We start from the raw sequence: 21,446 nt of genomic DNA, 5'->3' as shown, positions 1-21,446 counted from the left end.
ATCCATCAATAGTTCTCAGGACTTCTGTGATTTTTCAGAGGAAACTGAAGCCGCTGACACAGAAGTTGGTATTCAGTACAGTTATAACTATAACCACCTCAACGACCATCATTCTCAAAAGAACCTACCTTAAATTGCCATTATCCTGGAGAATCTGCATCAGATTAAATTTAGACTCTGGCTCTTGAGTCTCGATTTTGCAGCAGGATTCACCTTTATTAGTCCACTCGGCAACCTTCATAGCATTTTCTCTGGGTGAATTTTCTACTATAACAGTCAATGAAGGTGTGTACTTGGCTTGATTTTCTCCAAGAGACCCTGCAGACTCCTCCTGGGAAGCTTCCTGCTCTTCATCTTCATTGTCTAATCCAACTTCTTCCTCCTCTTCACTCTCTGTCTCGGTTTTAATATTCATTTCAGCTGGTTGGGTAATCACTAAATGCGAAGAATCACTAATGTTGCTGAAAAAAGGATTAAAATGTCCTCTCCCAACACCTTCTTCCTTTTATCTTTGTAGTAAAAGCCCATATCTAAGTCAAACCACCAAGAAGACACAGTTAACCGACAGCTCACAACTCTCTTATCTTACACTGCTAATAACTTAGTAATGGCCACTGCTGGAGCTGAGCCTTTCTCATCACACTGCGTGGCACTCTCTCAAGGCAATGCCTACGACAAACTGCCTTTGACTGAGTGCTCTCTCTGGTATATCAGGGGGCATTAAAACACAACACAACAAAACAAAAACCTTCTAAGGGGTACAAAGAACAGAGGACTATTCTCTGAGTCTGTGTTTGCTGCTGTCTTAAAACAGGAAATATATATGTTCCATCAATGAGACAGGTGCTCTACAGAGAAAGGACATGGGTATGGTTGATCCATTGATCAGTCAGTTAAATATACATCTGATTTTGTTGGAGATTATCTGGGAAAGAAACTCCTTTGTCTAAGTGCTCATGCCACCAGCGACTTTCCAACAATGAATGAGCCACAAAACCCATCAACTCCAGCACACTGCTCAGAACCCACTACAGTGGAAGCTGATTATTTCTAGTATCTGTTTGATGGTGAAATGAGGGTGAGAGCCAAAACATGCACTTCATTTTGGATAGTCACTGCTGCAAGTACAAGGGGATTAGACATTTAGAAATTTATAATCCTTTCAAAATTAAGTTTCAGAGCGGGGAAAGATGACCTAGAACAAAATTACCCTCATGTGATCAGTTCTGACTCATCAGGTACTAAGGAAGAAACTGGTTAACTGGCTTTGCCAGGACCCAGACCATACAGTTTGTTGAATGCTCACTGGCAGGTACCTGGGTATTTTGGCCTCATTGCCCTCAATCTGCCACTCCGTCGTCTACGTTTTCGCACCTCCAGAGACAGTAGCTTCCTCTCATAAAGAGCAGCATGCAGCTTGGCCTTGGAATTCATGCTCTCCACCTTAAGTTCTGGAGCTCCATCCATATTCACCCTGCAGACACAGCACGACAGCACTCCTTCAAAAGGGATTCCTTCTAAACTGGGTATGCAGGTATATGCCTGTAATCCCAGCACTCAGGACAGGCAGCAGGGGCATCTTAAACTCAAAGGCATCTATAGCTACACAAGATAGTAAAGTCCTCTTCTTTACTTCAAGACTGCCATTGGAACCCTCATGAACTCTAACATGGTTAGAGGTCCCAGGAAAATGGGAATAGCATAGTCAACATTAAGACTTCATTAATGATTTTCCTGAATTTATAGAATGTTCTGAACAAAAATACATGTAAAGACAACATTTCAATACCTTTAAATATCCTGACTATTACTTTACTGTAGGGACTGTAAAATGTCTCTCAAAATCCTATACCCTCAGAAGGACTAGCAGTAATAGTTTAAGTAGTTGAGATATAAAATACATCTTGTTCACATTAAAGTTAGTTACAATTTTAAACATTCCTTTGAATGTACATAGTCCTTAATGCACACAAATTTGACAGAGCTGGCAATAGAGAACAGACGATAAGCTGAGAATGGGCAGTGACACAGAGGGAACTGTGACTCATAGGGAAGTGTCAACAAAAAGCTGAAGAGACTGTGAGTGTCTCCCAGTCTAATGCTCCAGAGCCTGGGGATAGGCCAAGGCTCCCAACCTTCTTTGGAACCTAAATAGCCCCACAAGGAGATAGGAGAATGGCAAAGTCCCTTCAGGTGTTAAGTATAATCAAGAATTAGAGTTAGGGGCACAGAGATGAGCTGGCAGCAGAAAGAAGACAAGGCCCATGTAACCAAAGCAGGTTCTGAATGAGATGTGGAGTAGGAAAGGGGGCTGGTTATACCTATGCCAGGTCTGAGTAATATGAGTCACAGACTAGGGATGTGAGTTATGTGGGGCCCAGTCCAGACCAGGAGTGGACAAAACACAGGGCCTCTACCCTCTGAAGCACCTCACCACCCTCTTTGGATGCAAGCTGTCACTATGATACTGAGCTTGACCTCAAACTTTCGGGCTCAAGTGATTCTCCTGCCCTAGCCTCCCAAAATAGCTACAACTAAGAAATGCTCAAACATATCTATTATCACACTCTCAAAGACGAAAACCCACAGAGCCCTGAAAATAGATATCTAGCCAATAAATAACTCAAACTGAAAAACACCACTCAAGCCCTTTCTTTACAAATAATTGGCCATTGTTCAAATGTGGTAAGAATGACGACAAAATATCAAATGTAACATTAAACGTAGCATCAAATGTGAGGTCTCTGTCTTTCTAAGGAAACATTTTTTAAAACTTGACCTGGAGCCAGGCGTGGTAGCACATGCCTTTAATCCCAGCACTTGGGACGCAAAGGCAGGAGGATCTCTGAGTTCCAGGCCAGCCTGGTCTACAGAGTGAGTTCCAGGACAGCCAGGGCTACATACAGAATTCATGTCTTGGAAAAAAAAAACTAATTAATTAATTAACCTGGTTTGAAATAGGCTAATATTTTAGGTGACTGTAATTGAATAGGTTGAAGTGGATATCTTAATAAAGCCCAGTGTTTATTTTCATGAGCATGGGAGATCTCTCTATCTTCTGAGATCTTCTTCAATTTCATTCTTAAGACTTGAAGTTCTTGTCATACAAATCTTTCACTTGCTTGGTTTGGGTCACACCAAGGTATTCTATATTATTTGTGACTATTGTGAAGGGTGTCATTTTCCTAATTTCTTTCTTAGTCTGTTTATTCTTTGAGTAGAGGAAGGCAACTGATTTGTTTGAGTAAATTTTATATTCAGCCACTTTGCTGAAGTTGGTTATCAGGTCTGGGAATTCTCTGGTGGAATTTTTGGGGTCGGATAAGTATACTCTCTTATCATCTGCAAATAGTGATATTTTGATTTCTTCCTTTCCAATTTGTATCCCTTTGACTTTTTATTGTTGAACTGCTCTGGCCAGGACTTGTACTTCAGCTTTGTTCAGTCTGCACCAATGCTATCCACCACAAGGCATTTAGTCACTTTACCTAGGTTGTCAGAAAGACAGAGTAACTTTAATAGTAATGTTTCCTTAACATCCCTCCACGGAAGCATTTTTGTCTATCGATCTACACTCAAGCCATCCCAGTGTATCTGAGGTGGCACTTGATGCGCCCCCCCCCTTCACTGTTTGCTTGAACAGCTTCATTCTTTCTTATTTCCTCACGTCTGCTTACTCTACTCTGCTGTGTGAAATTCCTCAAGATGGACTCCAGATCTGTGACTTCAGTCCTCAGAGTCCTCGCTCCTTCTTTTCCTCACATGTTTTTTTTCTTATTTGAGACAAGGTCTTGTTCCCCTCAAAGCCCAAGGCTAGCTTTGAAGTCACAAACTTTTCCCTTAGCATCCAGAGCAGGCCTACAGGCACATCCACCAGACCTACTTCTGTGCAAGGATTGTAATGTAAGCACTCAGAATTACAAAGATCCATCAAGACTCCACCTTAGCTGAAAAATCCACATTTTATGTTTTATTACTAATGAATTCAAAGTACTTTCTAATTTCTTTTGTGATGTCCTTCTTGATTCACAGAGATAACTTAGAATTGTGCTGCTTCTTGCTCAAATATCTGAAGATTTTCCAAGGATATGACTTTTGATTTCAATCCTTTTAAATCTAACAAGACTTGCTTCATTCTCTAGCATATAGCATACAGCCCGGTTTTTATATACTTAATCCTTGAGACCACCAAAATAGCCATATAAATATTATTAATATTTAAAAACAGGTAAAAATTGAAGGCAAAAGCCCATTCATTTAAAACAATTCTTTTCTTTTTCTTTTTTAGAAACAAGGTATCTATACTAGCCTAGGCTAGTCTAAAAACATGTAGGCAATGCTGGCTGTGACCTCCCACCGTACTCCAATGTTAGTCTCTCATGTCCTAAGATTACATGTACCAGCCATTACACTCAGCTTTTAAACAGTCTTTTCATCCATTTTTTTTTTTCTTTTCTCCAACTTCCCAATTGATGGTAATATACCCAGGAAGTCTATTACTTGACCAAATGCTATAGAAAACTTATAAATTATGACTTCATTAGAAAATAAACTACATGAATTTATTTCAGTTTTCCCTTACAGGCAATCATAATGACTTCCTGAAAAGAAAAGTTAAACTTATGCTCAGAAAGTTTGTTGTAGATGATGGGATGGCTCTGTGGGTAGAGGAACTTGCTGTACAAGCCTGGCAACCTGACTTTGATTCCCAGAACCCAGTGTAGTAAAGGAGGAAGAGGAGAATCACCTCCATAAATATCTTCCTTGCTTGCACACGTGCTATTGCAAAAGTCCCCACATGCATCATATACTCACTGACACACAAACAGAAATTTAAGTTACTGGATGAGTAACTAAGTTTTAGTTGACACATAAACCAAAAATAGCTGGATGCAAGGAGCTGCACCATCCTCCTGGTTAGACTGCTTTCTGATGAGGACAGCACGGAACAGATCCAAGTAAACTGCTGAACTGTAGGAGCCTGTAGATGTGTGTAGGTTTAAGAATTTCTGTGGCAGCTCAAGTCTTAACTGAGATAAAGTCATGTTGGTCTTTTCTCTGGTTATTTTCTGCTCTGCCCGATGAAAGCTCCTTGTGTGCTGACTTCCAGCAGGTCCAGCCATGTATGTCAGCAGAGATGCGACATAACCATGGATATGACATGGTGACAAGCTTTCAACTCTCATTATTACTCTAGTCCCTTTTGCCCCAACAAGCAAAAAAGGGCTACTATTGGTTAAAACAATGTACATATAATTAAACATACAATGTTTAATAAGTTAAATCTTATACTTATTTTCTAAGATGTGGCACCAGAATACTTTTTCAATAGACAGGATTTACATATTGCTGCTATTAGTGATGAGCCAAACTGAAAATAGCTGTGCACAGCATGATGTTCAGTCTGCGCAGGCGACACATCATGCGGATGAAAAGGATTTGTTAACTTGGAAAAATTAGTTACCGTGCTCTTCCTGCCAGCAAGCTTCTTCTGGGGTTTCCCCTGCAGATGTAAAAAGCACAGCAGGGTCAGAGAATACCACCACTTCCTCACTCCAGAGTTCACACACATGGGGACTGCATTTGTAAGAGACTCAACATCTGATTAGGGCAGACTGGCATCTTTGGGAGAAGCAGAGCACTCTCAGAGAAAAGTAGGCTACTGGGAGGGAGGAGGCTACATTTAAAAATGGCAGAGAAATTACAGAGAAAAACAAGAAAAATGACATGTGTCCATCTATTTATAAAGCAATCTATAATCATTACTCATGACATGTGAAAAAGGTAGCTACTGCCACCCCCGTGCCTTGTGTGTGTATGCATGCACGCATGCGTGGGGTGTGTGTGTGTGTGTGTGTGTGTGTGTGTGTGTGTGTGTGTGTGTGCATGTATAGATGAGTGGGAGATGATACTTCTGCATTCTGCCCATGGTCAGGGTTTGAAGAGTTCTACACTGTACTCCAAGGCCTACATCAGACTACAGAGCTTTCTACTTTCATTGAACTGTTCCAGAGTAGAAAATCAAGTTCCATTCTCATGGGGTTCATCAAAAATAGATTTTCCACATTAATGGGGGAAAAAAACCTGTTTAAAAAATAAAAGATGTTCAAAAGCTAAATGCCAATTATATCACCACTGTAAGGTTCACGTATTTACCACAAGACACTTGACAACAACACTACCAGGCACGAGGCCATCACTGCCGGCCTTTTATTACTATGCATATTTACTAGCTAGTTCATTTCATGAACTTGTTCAATCATGTTGGTGGAGACACATGGTATGAAATCTGTGATATTTTTTAAAAGGCAAAAGTATTACAGATAACATTTATAGAAAAATCAAGTAAAAAGAGTCAAATCTTTACCAGGATGTTTTTTCTTTTCCTATCCCTTCCTGTCCCTGCCAGTGTCCTCATAGGGGTGTGGCAGAAAACTCAGCATGATCACCCAGACAATGGTCATCTCTAGAAATCTGCAATCATGGCCTCTAAATACAATCCCATGGGCAGCTCTTAATAAGTACTTCCACTTCCCTCCAGGATGGAGATGGGGTATAAATATCACTTACAAGATCCCCCTGGGTTACTAATGTGCAGCCAGAGTTAAAACTATTGCCATACAATAGACACTGGGTTTGCCAAGGCTGGAAGAGTAGATGGGAAAAGGTGGAGAAGGGATGGAAGGTGGACAAACTCAACCTACAAAAAAATGAGTGGAGAATTAGTTTAAAGTAACAATTTAATGTGTGTGGGAAATATCAATTCAGACTGAGAGAAGAAATTTAGTGGAAGATGTTAAGATTTAGAATGAACACAATTTCCTTTTTTTTTTTTTTTTTCCAAAATTTATTTTCCTACCACATGCTAGGTCCTGAATACTGACAGGAATGAACACGAGTAAGCTCCTACTCAGAGGGCAGCAGGTGAAGTACGAGTCAGTAAACAGGAGCTTTTAACCCCATCCGGGAATGCAAGGATGACTGCAGATAAAAACCTGAGCTAGAGCTATCTACCACAGGCAGCGGGGAGTTTGAGAGGATGATATGAAGAGAAAGGAATGTGTCCCGATTGGGCTCCAATTAGCACGGCAATGTGGAGAGGAGGTGTCAAGAGGTTAGTAAGAGTGGATCAGAAAGGGGTTCCTCTGCTAAGTGGGAGCTTATGCTTTCTTAATAAAAAATCCTAGGAAGGTTATAAGCAAGAGTTGTTAGCTGGAGCCTGCAGAAATAATACAGAAACACTAGTGTGGATGATATGTTCTAATTAAACATAGCATTTTATCTATATAACTTTAGGAGCATGCACAACAATGGCTTTTGTTGGTTTTGTTGTCTCAAAGACCTGCACAGATAAAGAAACCTTCTGACAACTTCTCAGGCCACACTAGTTTTTATGCAAAAATATAGAACTGTTTTCCAACCAAATTCAAGGATCAACAAAAGCCATGTGTGCAGTTATTCAACACTATTTACCACAACTGAACAGATGCAAAGTACAAATCTAATTTCCTATAATAACTAAGAAACTGCAAAGAATGGCTGAAATCTGCATATCTATTTTAAGACTACCTCAGAAAAACAGTAAAACAAATTTCTTCAAACAACAAAGGAACGTCATTAAAAGAATCAATTACTGAACTGTTCTACAATGTGGCTATACTACACAGCTACAAGCATCCACAGGGGTCCGCTGCCCTGGTGCTGTGCCATCTGGATTGCAGCTTCTGCTAATACTGTTTCCCAACTCCCCTGGCACTGAGCTCACCACATGCCATCTGTGCCTGAGTTTATTTTGCCATTTATGGACCCTTTACCTTTTCTGACCTGGTAATCCTTTTGTTCTTGAAAATCAGTATTGCACCATTTCAAACTCTGCCTGAAGCAACCACTGCTCTCTCCTTCCTGACTGTGGATGCAGCATAACCGGCTACATCAAACTCCTGCCTCTGTAGCTTCCCTGACAGGACGAAACTAAGCCAAAGCAAACCCTATCTGCCTTGAGGGAGGGAGGGAGGGGAAAGAGGGAGAGAAGGCCAGAGGAGAGAAAGAGGGGAGGAGAGAGAGGAAGAGAGAAGAGAGGAAAGGAAGGGGAGAGAGAGAGAGAGATAGAGAGAAAAAGTGGAACAGAGGGAGTTTTGAAAACAAAAACAGTATACAAAAAGGTGCTGAGTTAGAATCTTTTTAAAGAGAGTTAGAATTAGAGGAAGAAGAGGAAAAAGAGGGAGGAGAGGAAGAGGAGAAAGAAGAGGAGGAGGAAGAAGGAGGAAGGTGGAAGGAGAAGAAAGAAGCAGCAGCACTGGACGTCTGGTAAGACTACTCAGAAAATTTTTTGGCTTTTACAAATATTACAAAATGCTGAGAGCTGTTAGCAAATGCTGGAAAATGAGCTATTGTACTGGGATTTTATCTCAGGCCCTGCATGAGACTTGGATGAAGTCACTACCCTTTTCTTTTACATATGTTTTCTCTTATGCTTTGCGAGCTAGTTCTAAATATTTAAGCTGAGCAAATTCCTACCTGTCCTGGAAGAGGCGTGTTGCCAGCATGTAGTTCATGGAGGTTTTGTGTTCAAGGTAGGATCTGAAGGACAAAGAAAGAAACCAAATTATTTCTTAAGTTTCGTTCAAGAGGGAAAATGTAGAAATAAAACCACAAACCAAGCACAAAATAAACTACGTATGCACTATTTCTAAAGTGCCAACTGAGGAGATGGATCTCAAATTAAAATGAATGACTGAGTAAAAATAAGAGTAAGGAAGCTACATCCAGTCTGGAAATCAGTCTGGCGGTGACCCAGCTATACCACTCCTGGGCATATACCCAAAAGATGCTCAACATATAACAAGGACACATGTTCTATTATGCTCACAGCAGCCTTATATATAATAGCTGAAAGCTGGAAATAATCCAGATGTCCTCAACAGAGGAATGAATACAGAAAATGTGGTACATTGTACATTTACACAACAGAGTACTACTCAGCTATTAAAAACAATGACTTAATAAAATTCTAAGGCAAATGGATGGAACTAGGAAATATCAGCCCAAGTGAGGTAACCCAGACACAAAAGAACACATATGGTATACACTCACTGATAAGTTGATATTAGCCCAAAAGTTCAGAATACCCAAGATATAATTCACAGACCATATGAAGAAGGAAAGCCAAAATGTGGATGCTTCAGTCCTTCATAGAAGGGGAAACAAAATACTCACAGGAGAAAATACAGGAACAAAATAAATGGAACTGAGACTAAAGGAAAGGCCATCCAGACACTGCCCCACCTAGGGATCCATCCCAAATGCAGCCACCAAACCCAGTCACTATGGCTGATGCCAAAAGTGCTTGCTGACAGGAGCCTGATGAGGATGTCTCCTCGGAGGCTCTACTAGAGTCTTACTGATACAGATCAAGATGCTTGCAGCCAACCACCAGACTGAGCAAGGTTACCCCATTTATTAGAGAAAGGACTGAAGGAGTTGAAGGGGTTTGCAACCTTATAGGAAGAATATCAACCAACCAGACTCCCCAGAGTTCCCAGAGACTAAACCATCAACCAAAAGAGTACACATGAGGAGACCCAAGGCTCCACCCACATATGAAGCAGAGGATGGCATTGTCTGCCATTAATAGGAGAAGCCCTTGGTCCTGTGAAGGCTTGTTTCCCCAGTGTAGGGGAATATCAGGGTATTGAGGTGGGAGTGGGTAGGTGGGAGGGGGAACAATCTCATAGAAACAAGGGGAGGGGGATGGGAGGGGGGAATCAGGAAAAGAGATAACATTTAAAGTAAATATATAAACTATCCAATTAAAAAAAAAGATAACAAAGAAGAAAAGGGGGTGAAAAAAAAAGAGCAAGGAAACAGCTCAAGTCCACTCTGGTGCAATAAATAAAACAAAAGGAATAAAAAGTATTTAATACAGAAAACAGAATTTCTTAGATTAGTAAGAGGAGATATGCTACATTCCAAATGCCATAATGAAAGGTTAAAAACAACCACCACTATCAAAAACTCTTATGCACCAATGAGGCGACAACAGAAACTGGAGAGAAAGCTGTACAAAGGAGAAAAACAGGAGACTCGGTCCAACTGTTCCCAAAGTGGGAGCATCCAGTGCTTCCATGCTGTTTGCAGCGGAGGGCAGACTTTCAGAAAATGGATAACCTGTGTCACAAATTCATCCTATGTTCTCCACACAGCTGGTGAATGGTGATTCTGCAAGACCAGTCAGAAACATATCCTAGGAGCTTTTTCATCCCACATCTCCCTCAGATCCATTTGCCTCTAAATGGAAAGCTTCCCAGCACAATGGCTGGCTGCTCATGTCCACCCTGCTGCACAAAGCCTTCCTTACTAGGCTCACTGTGAGAGCACAGGTGACCCTGTCGATCTGCCTGCTCTTCCCCAGAGACATGTACAGACTGTCTCTGACAACACCTCTTCCAGAAAAGCTACACGACACAATCATTCCTAGATGCACACCCAGGAGACATGTTCAAGAATGGCAACAGCATAGCTGCCCTTCAGAGTTATAGACCAGAAGTCCCATGCCCATCAACAAAAGAATGTGAAATTAATATTAGTTCCAACACACAGTTTAAAGAGAAAGGAGAGGTTAATGGGAATGGGTTGCAGCTACACGAATCCTGGTAAGACAGCACTTAATGAAAAGAGCACACATTTTCTATCTGGAAAATGTTCAAAACCGAAGATACAAACCATTCTGTTTCTACACACAAGAGGATAAGTACTACAGACCCTGTTCTCCTGGCACACACAGCCAGAAAAGCGTACACAATATAGAAATGGCTGTTTCCAGACATTTAAAAAAATGGTGGCAAAGGGGTGATTCTTATTAATGAGAAACAACAGAATCAACTCTTAGAACTGACTTTCTTCCTACAAGAGATTTCCAGAGCAGGCATAAAGGAGGATTCAAGTGGAGACCAACAGTGTCTAAAATGAAAAGCCTAGATCAAAGCTATAAAAAGCATCTAGAATTTTCAAAGCAATGTACTGAAGAGGATCAAGTTATCCATGAGGGGGAAAAAATCCCAAAATAATGATGAGCAGTCCCTTGAGTTTTGGGGTACATACCAATCTGCTTGGGCAGAGGGTAAAAGCCCCCTAGGCTAAGGAAAAAAGCAACTGTCAGAATAAAGAACAAGCAAGACTAGATGTAACTCAAACACTACCACAGGTCATGGGGAGCTGTCAGTTGAGTGACAGCTGCCAGAACACAGGGATCTCCTAGAAAGCTGGGTAACTTCACAGACACCCCAAAAGTGTCTTTTGAGGTAGGACATATGTTGGGCTTCTTTTAAAGGAACTCTAACTTTACCATAACAATATACACAAGGAAGCCTGAAAATGCTGATCTACAAATAACTCAAGTGCCTGAACAGAAAACTCTTTAACAGGGTTTTTAAAGGGAAAAGAAATGCAAACACTGCTGACACATCTTGCACAATGTACAGTGTCTAGTAAAAACTTACCACACATATGAATAAAGACAGTGTTTCCCACAGACCAAGCGTTCTCAACCTGTGTGTTGTGACCTAATATCAGATACTTATATTACAGTTTATAACACTAACAAAATTACAGTCATGAGGTAACAGTGAAATAGCTGTATGGCTGGGGTCACCACAACATGAGGAACTGTAGTAAAGGGTGAGGACCACTGCCATAAACCAAAGGAATGTCAGTCCATGAACTCAGAAATGACATATGAGTAAAACGAGCATGACATATTTACCCACATTATTACAATATATGCATAAGGATCTAAGATGCAGACAAGAAAATATACAAATAGAAATTCTACAAATGAAAATGAGTCAACATTGGAGGTAAAATGTTCACTAGAATTAACAGAAGTTAGGATGCTGCAAACAAAATGAAAAATGACCTTAAAGACAGAAATAACGGCCAAGGCATACAACAGTCGGACAGATGGAGACAGCAGTAAAAACCATCGCGGGTTGTACAGTTGGCTCAGTTGGTAAAGTGACTGTTGTGTAAAGAGGGCCTGAGTGTGGATTCCCAGCAACTGTATAAAAATCCTGGTGTGGTGGTGCACATCTGTACTGTCAGTGCTGCGTGTGTGGAAACAGACGCCCAGAGCTCATTGTCCAGGTAGCCTGGCCAAGCTGAAGAGCTCCATCAGGGAGAGGCCCTGTCTCAGATACAAACCGATCAGAGATGGCCCAGCAGGCAAAGGCAGTTGCTGCCATGCTTGGTGGACCTGAGGTCTGTCCCTGGGAACCACATGGTAGAAGGAGAGAGCCAATTCCTGCAAGACATCTTTTAACATCCACACAAGCTATGCCATACACAAACCCTTGGCTCATCCTATAATAAAATTAGGTGGAGAGCCATCGGGAAAGACACCTGGCATTGGTTGTTGTCCTCTACATAGTGGGACACACATGTGAAAAAACATCCACATGCACCCTTACACAACCTGGACCCATCCCTCAGAAGTGAGCACTGTGCTCACAAAGAATAACACAAGCTGGGCATGGTGGAGCACACCTTTAACTCCAGCACTCTGGAGGCAGAGGTGGAAGGATCTATCTCTGTGAGTTTGAGGCCAGCATGAACTATAGAATGAATTCCAGTACAGCCAGACCTACACAGAAAAACCAAAACTAACACACACACCACCGCCCCGCCCCCTGCCTGGAAAAGGAATAAGCACAACTTCTACAGCTTGTCAAGAAAATCTCTCAACTGCTGAAACAAAAACATCTGTAGAAAACCAGAAGTGGCCAAGTTGTTACCATCAGAGCTGCACGGGATTCATCAGATCCTAAAAGAGGTTCTTCAGATGCAAACCTAATGAATGCACAGTGAAGAATATGGAAAATGACAATGTATGCATAAACAGAAGACTTAAACTTCTTTACATTATAACTGACTCTTCCAGCAAAAGTGGCAATGTAGTACTGTGGGATTACAGCAGAATACATACTAACAATAACACGAGAAGGAAAAGCAGTATGGTTGTAAAGACCCCACATTATGCATGAAAGAGTATAGTATTTGAAGATTACATTGCAATAAATAAAATGTACGGTCACTGGAGAAATAGCAGAGGAAGGATAAAGCCAAAAGATGCCATTAATGACAAAGTGGGTTGCTTTCTTTAATTATTCAATGTACTTTGTCATTTAGCTTGAGTTTATTCTATAACAGCTGCATGCATGTGCAATGTACTGTGGTTACACCTCCCCTCTGCTATCCTCTTATCCTCCATCCTTCCCTCTAAAACCCGTCCCCTCCCTAACTAGCAAGAATTTGTTTTTTTAATCTTTATAAATTTATTCTTTGTATTTTATGTGTGTCTTACCTATATGTATATATACCTGTATGTCCATCACACATATGCTTCATGACCATAATGGTGAAAAGAGGGCATTAGATCCCCACCCCCAATTCAAGTTACAGATAGCTAGCTGTGAACCACCATGTGGGTGCTGGAAATTGAATTTGGGTCCTCTATAAGAACAACAAGTACTCTTAACTGCAGAGCCATCTCTCCAGCCCCAAGATGATGTTTTTAAAAGATATAATAACCACCACCACCACCACCAGGAGCAGCAGCAGCAGCAGGATGAAAAAGAAGCCATTTTACTGGTTAACAGAGATGCAAAGGATCGTGGCTGGGATGTAGCTGATGTTGGAAGTCTGCCTTGCAGAGTGTGCACCCACCTGTGGATTCCATCTTCAGCACTATGTAAACTGGGTATAGCAGCTCAAACCTATAATTCCAGCAATGCAGAGATAGCAGAAGGGTCAGAACTTCAAGGTCATCCTTGGCTATATAGCAAGTCTGAGGCCCACTTGGAATACATGAACCCTGTCTTAGAAGAAGGGGTGAGGGTGGGAGGAATGCTGGAGCTGAAGAAATGGACCAACAGATAAGAGGACTTCTACAGAGAACCCGACTTGGTTCCAAGCACTGGCATTGGTCAACTTAAAATCATCTGTAACTCCAGCTCTAGAGATCCAAAGCCCTCTTTTAGCCTCTACAGGCACCCACATGTACATACCCACAGAGAGACATACAAACCAACACATTTTTAATCCTAAAGATCATAAGACATCATTATAAACATTTACATGCCAACAAACTGGATATTCTAGAAGAAATGAGTAAGAGCCTGTGCATATACCATACATCAAGATTACATTATGGACAAATAAAAATCAGAATAGACAAATAAAAAGTAAAGAGATTCAATCAGCAATAAAGAACTCATTTTTAAAAAGGAGGAGGAGGAGCCTAGTACCTGGCTTCTTCACATTAGCATCTTCACTAATATCAAATCACAAACAAACAAACAAAAGAACCATGAAGAACAAAAATCAGAAGACTTCTAAACTCTTTCTACAAGGTCAGCATTATCCTAATATCAAAACCAGACAAAGACACCCCCCCTCCAAAAAAAAAAAAAAAAAGTAAGAAAAGGGGAAAAAAGGGGAAAGGAGAGGGAGGAATGCAGACAGACAGACAAAAAGACTTTTACTGTAAATGCAAAAATCCTTAACACACTGGATTCAAAGCATATTAAAAAGACTGAAAAGACTTCATCTTAATCAAGAAACACCCATCCCAAGGATACAGAGTGCTACACCCCAAATGCACCAAAGAAAAACAAAGAGAAAAGATAAAATGAGCCAGCAAGGATGCAGAAAAGGACGTGAACTGCACTGTGCAAAGCAGCATGGGATTCCTCACAGGAACTACCATGTGATCCAGCAAGAGACACCTGTATCCCATGTTCATTCAAATACTGCTAACAGAATATAGAATCAATTTAAGTGTTCCATCAAAATGGAATGGATAAAGAATATGTGGTTCATACCCTGTAGAATATTGTTATACCACAGAAAGAACAACTTAAAGGTCAGAAACATGAATGAAGTGAGCCAGACGCAGAAAAACAAATGCTGCATTATCTCCCTTATATGTACTATCCAGAAAGATGGCTGACATCATCCTAGTAGAAAGCAGACTGGTGATAACAAGGGTCTGAAGTAGTTAGGGAGGAAAAAATACGGTTGTGATTTATTATACAGCACAGTGACCACAGGTAATAATATTCTTGCAAAGTGGGAAGAATTTTAGGTATTTTTACCACAAAAAGTAACTGTGTGCTTTGGCCATTGCAATCTCTAAACATCATCTGTATAAAAAAAGATAAAAGTCACTTTTTTTCTTTAAATTGTAAGACAAAGCAACAGAAAAATACTAGTCATAAGAAAGCTGGTGTGAAGTATATTAAGGCACACTAAATAAGCTTCAGAATTAAAGAAAAAAAATGAAAAAAAGCATTATGAGGAACACAGCATTTCCTAACAAGGAAGAAGCCTGTTTCTCATGGAGAGAGAGCCTCCTCAGCACGGCCAACAGAGCTCCAGAGAGCAGGAGGACTGGAGAGCCGAAGGAAGAGGGAGCAGCACCTAGGACGACGACTATCAACCTCTAGACCAGCTACCCAATAACTCAACAGTGGTCAAGGGGGCTGAGACAAGAGCACAGATGCCTGTGACCTGGTGCACCTTCGAGGAGCAGCCCAACAGCCATGGGGCAGATACCTGTTCCACATACTTGTTATATTTTCCATAATGAGCCACTTAAGAAATCTCTGTACATTTTCAGATGCAAGTTTTACAAAGTATATTCTCTGATCTTGACAGAAGTAAACTGAAAAATCAGTAGCTAAAAGATCTCTAGCAAAACCCCAAATGTTTGAAAATAAACACACACCTAGATAATCTGAAAAGAAAATGATCACGGAAATGAGAAAGCATTCTAAACAGACGAAAATGAAAACCATCAAACATGTGGAGTCACTAAAGAGGAGCCTAGCTGCAAATGTATACATGCAATACTTAGAACACTACAGACCTTATGCAAAGACTAAATCAACACTCATCAAAGAAAAGAGCTTTTGCATCACAGAAAATGGCAAATATTTCTTAAAAAACAATAAAAATTTCTAAGCTTTGTAAAACCAACCTTTATAAAACTGAGCAAACCATTCACTCTGCTCTAGGTATTTACGCAGGACAAATGTCATATTAAAGGCACACAGGGACACTCTTGGGGTTTTCTTCCCTGCAGCCAAACACTGAAAATATTATCTAGACACATGTATATATGTACATATATGTATCCGAGAAAAGACTTGTAGCAAATATATCAGTCTTTTATAACAGTGATAAAACACAGAAACGTCCATTGCAAATGCTCAGTATAGCTGTTACTCACAGAAAATTATTCAATCACAGAAATGAGCTAGTCTGCCTAAGGTGAAATGGTGCGGGGACAGGAAGTGACAGACAGGAGGCCAACTAGAGCTCTCCAACACCTTGGATAATATTATATCACCACTGGGCAGTGGCTTAGCAAACTCTGCTCTAGGTGTTTACCCAGGACACCTTGGGGTTTTCATCCCTGCAGCCAAACACTGGCCACACCTGGCCCACAGCAGGAGAATGGGTAAAACTGTGGTATAGTAACACAGTCAAACAGTACACAGGAGTAAAGAGTGGACTGTTGCTTCATATGATAACACACATGAACCTCAAAAATACTGTTTAAAAAAAATTAAGTGAACCATGTGTAGTGGCACAAGCCTTTACTTGCTGCACTCAGGAGACCGAGGCAGTCAGATCTCTTATGATTTCAAGGCCAGCCTGGTCTTACAGAGTGAACTCCAGGCCAGCCAAGGCTACAGAGATAAACCTAGTCCTGAAAAACAGAAATTGAGAAAAAGAAGCAGCAGCCAAGTGTGGAGATTACATACCACATGCATAAATGTTCCAGGGAGACACAGGAACACACACTACATGCATGAATGCTCTGAGGAGACACAGGAGACAGAATGCTGCTCTGCTTACTCCTGAAGCCTGGGACTACAGTAGAGCGTGACTGTCATGGGCCATAAAAGTCTTATGGAAGTGTCCCATGTAATGGCTGTAGAATAGTTAAACTGGTGTTTAACTTGCCAAGACCACCATCAAAGTACATACTTAAAATGGAGGCACTGTATCTACTGCCTGGAAACTAGGTATGCGTGCTTATCAGAAATGAACAATGTATTATGTAGGTATATACAGTGAAGACAAACACGTTTTCAAATCAAGATGACTGAAAACATAAAATTAAAAAGAATTTATTCAAAAGAATAAGCACAAGCTGGACATGGAGGTGCATGCCTTTAATCCCAGCACTTGGGAGGCAGAGTTCTCTGAGCTGGAGTCTTGCCTGGTCTACAGAGCAAGTTCCTGAATGGCCAGAGCTACATACAGAGAAACACTGTCTCTTAAATAAAGAAAAGGAAAGAAAAGAAAAGAAAAATTAAGGGCAGGGAATGGTTAACAGGGAGGTGGAGGATTAAAAATGGAGAGGGAGCCTCAATGCATAAGTGGATTAATAATAATATTATTATTATTATTACTATTATTATGATGTTCTTGGATGTATTAATATCTCTAATTTGTCTCTTTTACCCTCTCTTTGAAGTCTGAGTCTCAAGAAGGCCCGGGAGGCCTTGAATTTACTATGTTCAGAGAATGAACCTCCTGCCTCTGGATATTATAAGCATGCACCTTCATGCCTGGTTTGTGGGTTAATTATAATTTTAAATAAAGTAAGAAAGGCACCTGGGCTGGAGAGATGGTTCAGCAGTTAAGAGCACTGATTGCTCTTCCAGAGTTCAATTCCCAGCAACCACATGGTGGCTCACAACCATCTGTAATGGGATCTGCTGCCCTCTTCTGGTGTGTCTGAAGACAGCTACAGTGTACTCATATAACAAATAAATAAATCTTTAGAAAGAAAGGAAAGAAAGGCACCGCATTGGAAGCAATGACGACTGGGTCACAATCAAGCCAACCCTATAGATCTGAGGTACAAGTTAAGAAAAACAAAAGGTAGTCACCTCACCCATATATTTCCCATGTCTCAGATGTAGGAAATATGCGAATAAATCCTCCTCTCCGATCATTCTCCTCCTTTACCCTCCGTAAAACTTTGATCTAGACAGAGGAACAGAGAACAGAATAAGATAAAAAGTACCTACTTTGATACCTGAAATCCATGTGGCTAAAAGACAAAAGCAGTTTACACAGGAAGAAAACAACAAAAACATATGTGGAAGAATTAATAACATTTAGGATATTTCTGAGGAGAAATTTCTCCTATATAATATCTTTCTCCTTTCAGGGCAAGACACGAGTTATTCATGAATATTATAAACCACTCACTAAGTTGTACCAAGCCCTGTGTTAACCCACAAAGGCCTGAAATGAAATAATCTTTACCTCCTCCATTGACAGACCAAGCACAGAACCGCCTAACTTCCCCGGTACCTTCTCCCGGGCTGAGGCCACAAGGTTTTTCATTTCTGCATCACTGGCAGAGAGTGGGCGGGAGCGCTAAGGGAAGAAGAGCAAAGCAAGGTTGAGGGGAGCAAACTCCAATATCTTCCCCTCATTCGTCCCCTCAGCATAAGCACCATTCAAACCTGGAGAAACTCAAATCTACAGCCCAATCAATGTCTCTAATCAATCACTTGACCGCAGACCTCAGGAAACAGAAGAGCTAGTGAATAAAAAGAGGAACAGCAGCAAACTGCTGACAGCAGCTGGCCTTTAGCTCGCAAGGCTGCACCGGCCTCTCCCGCCTCAGAGCTGAGATTCACGGTGTGCACTGCACTCCTGACCTGGAATCTTGTCTTAAATATCCCAGCTACGAGAACTGTAAGAAATAAATGTCCTGCTAAAGTAACCTAGTGACACATTATAGTACTATAGTTTACCCTTTAAATACAAGGAAACTAATTATACCCTCATCTGCAAAACTAGCATAGAAGGTATAAATGCTAGATTTTTATAATGGGCAAAACTCCATGATAAGTTACCTAAATAATGAAAAATTACTAAATCAACATTTATTTGTCTGGCATTTACTGTGCTGTCTTCAACATCTAGTGAAGTAAATTAATATATATTTATTAAACAGGTGAGTGGTTGTGTTGCATATAGCCAGTATGTCCAGAATTTAGAACTGCAGAATAATTTTGGGAAGCATTTTAATTCCCTTCAGTCTCTAGGAATAAAGTGAACAACAGTATTTCCTGGAATCAACATGTTAAAGGGAGAATTTAAAGATTCAGACAAGAATACATCACTTTGTAAATCTTCTAAGCACTTACACTATGGGTATGTGTCACCACATCTTCCAGCTGAGGGTTCTTTAAAGTCATCTCAAGTAAATACAATGTAAGACATGCTACTCAAATGATTACATGCAAGTGAAGACTTTCATCAGATGCCTAGACAGAATGTTTATAGGGCAACCCTTACTATGAAGATTGCTGAAGGGTACTAATTCCCAGAGCAGCTTTCAGGGACACATCACTGTATGTTGAGAAACATAGAACAAGCCAATAGTAAATAACACCAAATGACTATTTCCACCTTTGCTTCTCTTTAACATGGTTTTTAATACCACTGGGTCCTAAATGTTGAGACAGCACTTTCTTAGCACTAAATTAATGGCACGACTATAAACAATTAGCACCCTAAAACTAAGCTTCTCTATAATCACCTTTAAGACATGCCTTGTACTTCCCTGTGTTTGCACAGTTCTGTTCTTACTCACATCCCACTGTGGCCCTAGCTCCTGTGTGCTGTTACTCAGAGGAATAACAGGCAGCATTTCAGACTGGGTAGTTTGAGGTAAGATAAAGGAAAGTGTGGCTTAAACTACAGACACACGAGAAAAAAGACAGAGAAAGAGAGAAGACCATTAGGAGAGGAAAATCGGTGTTTTGGAGTGCCATAGCCCACTAGGAGACCAAAAGCAAGCCTAAAAAGAAGAAAAAGAAAAAAGGAGGGAGAAGAAGAAGGAGAAGAAAGGGGAAGAAGAAGAGAAAAAAGAGAAGGAGGAAGAAGAGGAAGAGAAGAATCAGACTGATCTGTCAAAGTACCACAAATACTTTAAAGTACCTCAAATCAAGGCAGGGCTGGGGAGAGGTCACTGGTAAAGTACTTGCCTAGCATGAGAAATGTCCTCATTTCATCCTATTATCAAACAAACACAACACTTTTAAGGAAAAACAGCTATCCCATAGTTTTAACCTAGAATCCTTCTGCTACAAAATTGAAGAGGTAAAAATAATAAATTACATATTCCAACAAGCTTGCTCTACAAGAAACAAGGCTCCACTGAATTGAGAAGCCATCATCTCTGAGAGATGAGTTATTTGTACAATCAAGTATATAAAATTTAAACTGTCCAATTAATATATGGGTAAGAATTATGCCATGCCACATGTACCACAGCTCTCTCAAATGAACATGAACACAACTTTGCATTTAGAATCCACGCAGAGAAAAAATGTTGATGTCTCAGCAATATTGTTTAAGGAAGAACCAACTGATAACTTAAGAATATAAAATGGCTGAGACAAAGGAACATGTGCCCTGATTCAAACAATAAGAAGTAAGTAGTGATTCCAAAAATTCTCTCTCAGCCTAAAAAAGATTGGCAAAAATCTGACCAATCAGAGACTCAGAATAAAGGTGAACTGCCCTAAATGATACCATAATTGTGGCACAGAAAATACAAGAAAAAAAAAAAAGAGCAAATGTAAATCATAAGAATGTCCAATTTTATATACAAAGTTTGGAACTCAACAGTAAAAGAAAAGGAAACTAGAAACTGTCCAAGTCCTATGTATTGTGACTGGCTGCAGAGAAAATAAAGTTAAAACAGAAAACTAAGATGAATTAATGCTACCAAGTGAAAGAAATAAGAAAACAAATCACATACCATTAAATATTGGTAGACTAGATCAAAAGATGGCTTCTAGATAATGTTAATCACATGCACACTTTGAAGTGAAGACAAAAATACAGTAAGCTAAGCAGCCCTGTGTTACAAGGAAACCAGATGAGCTATGTAGAAGTACGGAATAAGTGCAAACAGGCAGGTCTGAGAGAATTCATCTGGATATCAAGGAAACTGGATGAACAATAACAGCATGACAAAAATGAGACAACTACAACTACAACAACTTGGCTGGGCCCTGTGCAGTTACATCTGAAGAGCCAGGAAGCACTGAGGTGGCACCAAGGACCCAAAAAAAAAAAACAATAAGTGAGGTGCCCATCTTCAAAAGGTGAGCTCTGGAAGCCTAGTACAGGAAAAGGCAAACATAAAAGGAAAAGACTCACAAGTACTTTCACCAAACATGACAGTCTAGAGACTGCTTTATTTATTTTAAATAGGTTTGAAAGTTTGGTTTTTAGAACAAAAGTTATAAATCTTTAATAAAAAAGCATGACAAAGACTACAGCAGATATAGGATGGTTTCAATATCCTTGGATTTTACAGAACATTTGAGAAAACTTAATACCAC

At 40.3% G+C, this 21,446-nt stretch overlaps 1 protein-coding gene across 2 annotated transcripts in view; it reads right to left on the bottom strand.

The window, feature by feature from the left end:
* The window catches only part of TTLL5 (tubulin tyrosine ligase like 5), a 219,522-nt gene that overhangs the window by 130,092 nt on the left and 67,984 nt on the right, over positions 1 to 21,446 (bottom strand). For both annotated transcript variants that reach the window (XM_080928217.1, XM_080928218.1), the window contains exons 16-21: positions 18,343 to 18,456; positions 17,966 to 18,057; positions 8,518 to 8,580; positions 5,465 to 5,503; positions 1,317 to 1,474; positions 129 to 435 (exon numbers count right to left, since the gene is read on the bottom strand). In XM_080928217.1, the coding sequence (XP_080784343.1) occupies positions 129 to 435; positions 1,317 to 1,474; positions 5,465 to 5,503; positions 8,518 to 8,580; positions 17,966 to 18,057; positions 18,343 to 18,456 (773 nt within the window). The remainder of the gene's footprint in view (positions 1 to 128; positions 436 to 1,316; positions 1,475 to 5,464; positions 5,504 to 8,517; positions 8,581 to 17,965; positions 18,058 to 18,342; positions 18,457 to 21,446) is intronic.

The sequence above is a fragment of the Micromys minutus genome (assembly GCF_963924665.1).
Source record: "Micromys minutus genome assembly, chromosome: 1".
NCBI lineage: Eukaryota > Metazoa > Chordata > Mammalia > Rodentia > Muridae > Micromys > Micromys minutus.
This window is presented reverse-complemented; position numbering and strand designations above follow the sequence as displayed.